The following is an 8,989-nucleotide window of genomic DNA, read 5'->3' as shown; positions in this document are numbered from 1 at the left end:
TGGCTTATATTCTCTCCAGCTGTGCTAGCAGTTCCTTTTTCACAGGTGCTCCCTAGCCCTTGTTTGTTTGTGTTTTAAGCGATAGCCACTCTTACTAGGTTGGACTTGAGTTTTTTATTTTTTCGACACAGGGTTTCTCTGTAGTGTTGGAACCTGTCCTGGAATTCGCTCGGTAGACCAGGCTGGCCTCGAACTCACAGAGATCCTCCTGTCTCTGCCTCCCAGGTGCTAGGATTAAAGGTGTGCACCGCCACCACCGCCTGGCTTTCTTTTTCTTTTCTTTCTTTTTTTTTTTTTTAAGAAAACAAAAGAAAAAAAACAAAAAACACCTGTAAAACAGTGCTGTGGACAGAAAAAGTGCGTTTGGTGGGCACATGGCAGGAGAGGACGGGGACACACACACACACACACACACACACACACTGTCCTACCCACCCAGCCCATGGAGACTGGGGAGGGGGGAATTGGTCCCACAAGCTGGTGAGTGGGGGGGGGAGTCTCCAAATGGTCAGGGAGGAGCAGCCAGAGGCAGGTTCAAAATATGGGTCCTTCCCAGTCGTTGATTTACAATTTCCCTAATGGCTACAGAAACTGAACACTTTTCGTGTATTTACTGGCTACTTATGATTCACCGCTTCACCTTTTCAAAAACGCCTGAATATTTGATTTACTCATTCAAATGGCTGGAGGGTTGGGCTTTGTGGAGTTTATGATTTTCTGAGCTCTTTGCATATGCAAGGTATTAACCCTCTGCTGGCTCTACAGCAGTGATTGTCATCTGTTCCGGAGGAAGCCCCTTCACGCGGTTGTTCCCTTTGAAGTGCCGAAGCCTTTTCATTCCCACGCCATCTCACGTGAGTGGCTGACACGCTAAGAAAGCGTTTCCTCTCTAAGAATGTGGCTTACCATTAGGTTTCCTTTGCTTTTGGTTTGTGGGTTTCCTGCATTTAGATAATGAATCCTCTTAGACATCTGAACTTCTAGAGAGAGCTGTGTCACCGTTGACACGTGATTGCTGCGCTGGGTGATTAAGGAACGAGAGAGGGCGGGAGACGGGAGAATCCACACAGGAGGCCGGCACCGTATTTCAAGTTTATTGTACAGTCACAAGTTACGCGAGGGAAGGAGAGCAGAACATGGTACCTGCTTTTACTAACTCAAACCAAGTCAGCAAATGACAGATTTCAGAACAGACTCATGTTTATGTCTCACCCAATGTGGGTGATCACGAGAGAAGCCCAAGAGAATTACCTTCCAATTACGTTACTTAAAGAGCAAAATCATTTGATACACACAGCTTCCAAGTTACCTCAAGATGCTGAAAGTGTTTTAAAGCAGAAAGGGAATAGCTCATTTTCCACCTAAAATGAAATGCAGAATTCGGTTTAGAAGAAAAAAAAAAAAAAAAAAAACTTCACCTGTGTGCCTACAACTACAGCAGAATTGCTTTTTTCTGCTAACCAAAACAAACAAAAAATACTAATAAATCTCTATTCAGATTAGGCTTACTAAATTAACAATGACTTATATGTTTTGTTACATTGTTATATTGCACTTGAGAACAATGATAAAATTAATGGAAAATCCAGTACCCTCACAGAAAGCATGAAGCATCAGGAGTTAGAACAAACACCAGTGTAGACTGCAGGCACAGCCACGGTTCACGGTTCAGATGAAGGCCCAACGAGTTCAAAGACACCTTTTAGAAATCACTAGACTTTAAGCAATTTTATTTGCCTCCTTGGATCCCCAGTACAACTTTGTTCGTCTTTTCTCCTTACTCATCAAATCAAATGTAAAAGTCACCCACGAGTAAAGCAAGGTGACAGAGAGGCAATGGCCACACAGCTATTCTAAAACAACTCAGTCTCCTCTGTGAGGGTCTGCACAGCTCTGCAGCGGGAACGGACGCCACCTCAGCTCTCTATCACCCTAGGAGAACCAGCTGTTCTAGCTAGTTCTAGCTATACTCTGCCTCAGAGATCCCTCCTTGGGGTTAGGCTCACTACCAAAACCCTCACCGCTGTCTTAAAGGAACAGCAAATTCTTATCTGCTATTAGTCAATCTCCTCAGTATGGAACTAATGTTGCATTCATGAGGATTAACTAATTAGTAATTTCATAATTCAGGTAGAATTAAGACAAAAATGTTTTGGCTGTTTTCACCTTTTATAGTCATTGAGACACAATCAGAATCACGGTGATAATTAAACAGAGGGGAAGTGACCTTGATATACGTCATGCAGCATCCACTCTAAAACAACGGTCTCTGTAAGAAATCAGCATCGCTGTCAGCATTTCTCCTTGTGTCAAATGTCCTCTGGATCACTCAGTTTCTTTCAACTGAACTAGATTATGAAAAATTTATACTTGGAAATGAATTTTAATTCTCAGTAAACTACAAATATGAATCTAAAATCATCCTTTGATATTCTGTCAGTTATATTCATATGCTGCTATAGAATAAAAAGAATCAACATTTTTTTCAGAATTGGCTTTGAAATTACAGTTCCTAACCTTACAAAAATACAAATTTACACTTCTTAAAAGGCAATCCACAGTATTGTAGAAAACTACACATCACGTTAATTTCCTGTTACAACTTCTTTCAGCCCCGAACAGAAAGTTACTCCTTGGCAAAGAAGCCATAATAGGAATAACTGTAAAAATCAATATTGATTCTATTGCCAAAGAATGAATTTCATTGATTTTCAGGAATGGCAGCTATTATGTAGGAAGACAGACAAGGCAAACGTTTTTACAGTCAACTTAGTGGCTGTGTGGTGGTGGTCAACACTTGGCTTTATGATAAAAATATTTCTGGAAAGAATTTAAATTTATTGGCTAAAACACTTGTGTATATGATTATGATCTTTCAAGCCATTAATAAATTCTATACCCCAGAAGCTATTACTTTAAAAGTTCAAGCTAAATATAGGGTTTTGTCTATATCTAACTTGTACAAGCCACCTAAATGTGCCTCATGTCATGAAAATAAATTCTCCATATTATCTCAGCCATATGCACATTGAATTAACCTAAGATATGGTGAGACGAATTTCATTATTTTTAAAATGTAGAAAAATATTCAATTATTTAAGAGAAATATTTTTCCTTGCTTAATGAGGACAGCATTTTAAAAAGCTGTTAAAATTCTCAACTTCTAGTGCACAGCTGAAAATAGCTATAATCAATAGTCATCCCATGGCCTTGAGGAACTGTGAATAAATCAGGGACAACGAATACCTCGCTAATGCTGCTGCCCTTATTAAAGCCCCAGAAAACTTACATTAACAAATGTAGAAAGGCTTTAGAAGGTTTTCAGTAACAAGAGCTGCAGTAAAAACACCTTTTTAGCATTTCTTCTGACAGCTGAGGCAGGTGGATGCATTGCCTTGCTTAACCTGAGGAAACACCCACACTAGAAGCAACCATGCTCACTGCCTTTGGAATATGGATTCCAAGCGTTTCTCTTGGGGTAAGGGTGGGAGATCCAGGTTCCTATAGGTTATAAAGATGGTCCTAACCTGTTCTCGGTTTTGAAAATAGAAGGAAAATATGAAAACAGGAGCAAAATAAATTAACACCAATTAGAAGCTCCAGTCTAATTAAAGAATGCAATTTTGGTGAGCGGTTCCAGCAGAGACTCACAGAGAGAGCCTTTCGGCATTTTGTACGCTGCAAACGGCTAGACAAATGATAGACGCACCTCAGAAACAACTTCTGGCTCCCAGGGCTTCACAGAGAGAGCCTTTCGGCATTTTGTACGCTGCAAACGGCTAGACAAATGATAGACGCACCTCAGAGACAACTTCTGGCTCCCAGGGCTTCACAGAGAGAGCCTTTCGGCATTTTGTACGCTGCAAACGGCTAGACAAATGATAGACGCACCTCAGAAACAACTTCTGGCTCCCAGGGCTTCAATCACCATCAAGATTTAGTTGAGATCAAGCTATTGCTTAATGGGCATTTTTAATTATAGAATTTTCAGCATGAAATGGCTTAAAGGATTTGATATAGAACTTAAATTACAAAAGTTAAAATACAATAAAATACAATGCAGACTAGATATAAATAAAAACCTAAATTTCATATAAAAATACTGTACCGTTGTTAATCCAGGAAGCTGTTGTTTCTCCCCAGTGTTGTGGATTAAACCCAGGGACGTGTATATACTGAGCACATGCTTTGAAGTGGCCTATTGCCCAGGAAAGAATTTTGATGGTATCAGATTTTTTAAAAGTCCTACTATGCAAATGATATTGAAATCTAAGTCCGTGCAATCACTGAGTCTTCAGTAGCTTACGAAACCAACTGTAGTGTAATGTGTACTAACGTTCTAAGTACCTGTACAAAGTTATTCGTGCTAAGGTCTAAACTTGAATGGCTTTAAAGATCCTAACTGCCTTAACGTGACATCGAAGAAGAGAGAAACCTCATACAGTAAATTAGAAACAGTAACTGAAGAGGTACCTTGTTATATGAAGTGGTAACTCAGGTGCTGTCGTATGTACGCTGAACAAGGATTATCGCTAAAAGCATACATCAGTGTATGTGAAGCCCATGTAATCTGAACCTGTTTATCAAGAGAAGCTGGCAAACAGTCATTTCAGTTTTGTGGGTAAGCTGAGGCTACTGGGTACCCTCAGCTATACCATCTGGGGATTTTGTTCTTCGTGAAAGATATTTAAATCTATCACCAAAGTGGAAAATTCGGTAGATCCAGAAGCGGCACCGCTTGAGACCGACAATTAGGTTTCGGAGTTTCCTTCGCCGTTCTCGTGAGGTTGGAGCTGTTCTCTCTCTTGCTCTTCCTGAGGCGGTCGGACGCGTTTAAAAAAGCCCATCTGTCAGTTAAAGAACAGGCAAAGCTCTCACTAACAGAAGGTTAAAAATACAACTGACCGTTTCTATTAGCAGCTTGAGACTCCAAATGCCATTTTTGTTTAGTTTCCCATCCTGAAACGAGCCCTACTCACCGGGCGGTGTCACTGTGCGTCCGTTTCTTCTTTTCTTTACCCTTTTCCTCCCTTGTCCCTCTATCCCTTCCCCTTTCGTCCTATTCTCTCCCCTTCCCCTCCCAAAGTCCGTCACTTACCCTGTACATTACAAACACCAGAACAGCCAGTAGCAAGAGCCCAGCAAGGACCGCCAAGATGATCACCCACACGGGCACAGGCATGGGCACTGGCTGAATGCCCCAGGTGATGTTAGTGGTGACCTGGAGGGGAAAACATACGGAGCTTTAGATAACTCTGACTTAGTCGGTAAGTCAGTCGCTTTTGATTTTTACTTTAGTGGTATTCACGACACGCTCCTTTCTCACACAACCATTTAGTGCGCACACATTAGGTGTCAATAGTGAGCTGGCCAAGCTCCTAACAGTAAGCTGACTTCAGAGTTTACATGAAATGACCTATGAATGACCCCATATAGATCTTGGCAGCTGATCCCATTTTCAGTACTTAAATATCTTCAAAATCTGTTTACTTTATGTCCTTAGTTTCAAACCTTGTAACTGTCAGGGGAGAAAGGAACCAAAAACATCTCCCAATGAATGTGGCAAACGGTAAAAACCTGCTACACAGAACAAAGCATTAAAGAAAAGGCCCAGCGCTAGTAATCCTACAATGGAGTAAAGGAATACTACAGGACAAGAGTGCAATCCTGGGTCAGGGAGGATTCCACAGCTAAAGGCACTTGCCACACAGCTGATGATCTAGGTTCACTCCTCAGGCCCAGATGATGGAAGGGAAAAAATCAGTTCTGGAAAGTTGTCCTCTGGCCTTGACATGAATGCTGTGGTGTGTGTTCCACTACCACCACCATCCCACCACCATCACTATCACCACCATCTCCACCTCCACCATCCCACCACCATCACTATCACCACCATCTCCACCTCCACCATCCCACCACCATCACTATCACCACCATCTCCACCTCCACCATCACCACCACCACCACCACCATCACCACCACCACCATCACTACCATCTCCACCATCACCTCCACCATCACCATCACCACCATCACCTCCACCACCATCATCACCACCACCACCATCACCATAATCACCACCACCATCACAATCATCACCACCATCACCATCTCCACCTCCACCACCACCACCATCACCACCACCACCATCACCCAACCACCATCACCACCATCACCCAACCACCACCACCACCACCTCCACCACCAGAACAACAAATGTAATTAAAAAAAAAGAAAAAGACGACAAAGGAAATGTTTTCAGTTCTAAAATATTAATCCTCGCAAACAACTTTATGCCTCTCAGTTACTGTAGTGAAGCTGCATGCACGCATTCACTCTTTGAAACCAGTGACTTACGAGTGTGGAGTTGAAGAGATCCTCAATCGGAAGATTCTTGTATGGAAACTCTATGATATTAAATGACGCGGACGACTTCAGGGAGTAAGAGTGGTTCTGGTTCTCCTTCTGAATGGAAACAAAAACGGGATGGTTTCTCAGGTAGCAAGGCCTTTATTATTCCTCTCACAAACGTATAAATCTGCGGGTACATCCGTCTGCTTACATTCATAAACGTCTCGGTCCACAGCAGGGATTTGATATACAGGATTGCACTCTTCCCTCGATCCAGCCGCCCAACCTGGCAGATGATCTGCAAACACTTAGCGACTCCACAGCCCTGTCGGGATGAACCAATTTTAGTTACAACCTAAGATCACACTGTCTCTTTTAAAAATTGGCATTTAACATTTGAACATGAAGCATTCTTACAAGAAGACCAAAGAGGAAGTGTATAGATTCTTCTGCCTTTTAGGAACAATGCTTAACAAACAAGCCAACAGTCAATCCTGTGCTTTTTGTTAAATTGTTTTTCATTTTATTTTTTATTTATTTTGAAACAGTGTCTCTTTATATAGTCCTAGTTGTCCTGGAACTCACTGTGTAGACTAGACTGCCCTGGAACTCGCAGAGGTCTGCCTGCTACTGCCTCCCCAGTGCTGAGAGTAAAAGTGTGTCCCACTGCACACAGCAAATCAGTGTTTTTTGAATGCAAATTATTCTAGAAACATAAAATGTGCAATATTGGAAAGTTCATTTTTATGACAACTCAACAATCTTTGGGAAACCCCTCAACATTTTTAAGACATACACATCATAAATTTTAAGACATAAACATCAGCTCACAGTAACTCTGCAGAAGAGCAAAGGAAGCAGTGGACTGTAACGGTTCTTCTGCGTGAGACTCTCAGAGAGACCATCACATGCTGATGAATAGTTGGCCAACACAGAAGGGGCTCAGTAATATGTTTGTGGACTTTTTTCATTTTGCTTTGCTTTGGTGTTTTCTGTCTTATTGGTCTTTTGCTTTTGTTTTTTGTCCCCCCCCCCCTCTGTTTCTGTGGGACTTTTTTGTGTTCTTTCTTTCTTTCTTTCTTTCTTTCTATCTTTCTTTCTTTCTCTCTGTCTTTCTTTCTTTCTTGTTGTTTCTTACAGAAAAATAGAAAAATAACATAAAATTAGCTGAGTAGGAAGGTGGAGGAGTATCTGGGAGGAATTCATCAAAATTTATCAAATGAAAAATGCTTCAATATAAAAAATGAATACTGTATTTTTTTCAAGCAGAATGGGGACAAGAAAAACAGTGTGGGAGACGAGGTGCAAACAGACAGACAGCAAGGTGTTGACGGAGGCTGCTCGTTAGTTTCCTGGCCACGCAGACTTGAATAATCACACAGAAAATGTATTAATTAAATCACTGTTTGGCCTATTAGCTCTAGCTTCATATTGGCTAGCTCTTAGACTTTAAATTAACCCATTTCTATTAATCTGTGTATCGTGATGTGATTGTGCCTTACCAGCAAGGTCCGGGCACATCTGTCTCCTGCTGGCGGCTACATGGTGTTTCACTGACCTCGCCTTATTTCTCCCAGCATGCAGTTTAGTGTTCCTGCCTACCTCTACTCTGCCCTATCACAGGCCAAAGCAGCTTCTTTATTCATTAACCAATAAAAGCAACCCATATACAGAAGGTCTTTGCACATCAGCAAGGGCCCTGAATGTGTGTGGTTTACAAACCATTATATTACAAAGTCAATTACATTAGGAGCTCTGATTATGTGCATCTGTGTGGTGATAAGCAAACATGAATGCAAACTTGGTGTCCTTTGAAACCAGAGGTGTTGGCTCCCTATGGAGCTGTGGTCATAGTTATGAGCTGCCTATTGTGGGTGCTGGAAACCTAATTCAGGTCCTCTGTAGAAGAAGCCAGAGCTCTTAACGACTGAGATATCTCTCTAGTCACCTATGATTTTCCTGAGTCAGCTGAGAAGGTCCTGGAGTGAAAGAGCCCCAACAGGTTCCGTGGCAAATAAATTGTAGGGGAGATAAGGGCAGAAAATCAAAAGCCAAGGTTAGTAAAAGTCAAAGAAGATGGTCCAAGTCACACCGGGAAGGAGTGGAGCCAGTGGAAACGGGTTAGAACTGGGTGCTTAAGAAATTAAATAGAGATGAAACTTGATGAAATGTCAGATGGTGCTGAGAGATAAAGAAAGATTTGTCCAGAGAATGGAGTCGCTGTGGGCCGTTGTGGAAAGAGAAGCGTTGGGAAAACTCCATGACATTTTTTAAGGTTTGCTATTTTCTTTTAGACATGCAAGAGGAATTCTAACGGGCAGAGGAACAGACCCCGAAGTTCAAAGGAGGATCTGAGCATGGATCAAGGAGGAAATGTGGCAAATGGGGAACCAGGAGAGAAAGATGCCCTTGGAAGAGGTGATGTGAAGAGAAGCTACTGTTGTTTGTGGGCTGGCAAGACGGCCTGACAGGTAAAGGTTTTCATCACCGAACTTGAGGACTAAGTTCATTCCTTGGGGCCCACATAGTGGAAGCAGAGAAGTTACTCCCACAAGCTGTCCTTTGACCTCTGCAGGCATACCATGGCATGTGTGTAACACAGATACACAAACACATACAAATGAAGATGTAATACACA

General features: G+C 42.0%; 1 protein-coding gene across 2 annotated transcripts in view; it reads right to left on the bottom strand.

The window, feature by feature from the left end:
• Positions 1-1,080: 1,080 nt before the first annotated feature.
• Positions 1,081-8,989, bottom strand: part of Itgav (integrin subunit alpha V) — a 72,803-nt gene continuing 64,894 nt past the window's right edge. For both annotated transcript variants that reach the window (XM_085680900.2, XM_085680901.2), the window contains exons 27-30: positions 6,563-6,676; positions 6,358-6,465; positions 5,099-5,221; positions 1,081-4,847 (exon numbers count right to left, since the gene is read on the bottom strand). In XM_085680900.2, coding sequence (XP_085537026.2) covers positions 4,752-4,847; positions 5,099-5,221; positions 6,358-6,465; positions 6,563-6,676 — 441 coding nt within the window. In that variant the 3' untranslated portion in view covers positions 1,081-4,751. The remainder of the gene's footprint in view (positions 4,848-5,098; positions 5,222-6,357; positions 6,466-6,562; positions 6,677-8,989) is intronic.

Source organism: Myodes glareolus, chromosome 21 (genome assembly GCF_982192425.1).
Source record: "Myodes glareolus chromosome 21, mMyoGla1.1, whole genome shotgun sequence".
NCBI classification, from domain to species: domain Eukaryota; kingdom Metazoa; phylum Chordata; class Mammalia; order Rodentia; family Cricetidae; genus Myodes; species Myodes glareolus.
Note: the sequence above shows the minus strand (reverse complement) of the source record. Positions and strands in the feature narration are given on the sequence as shown.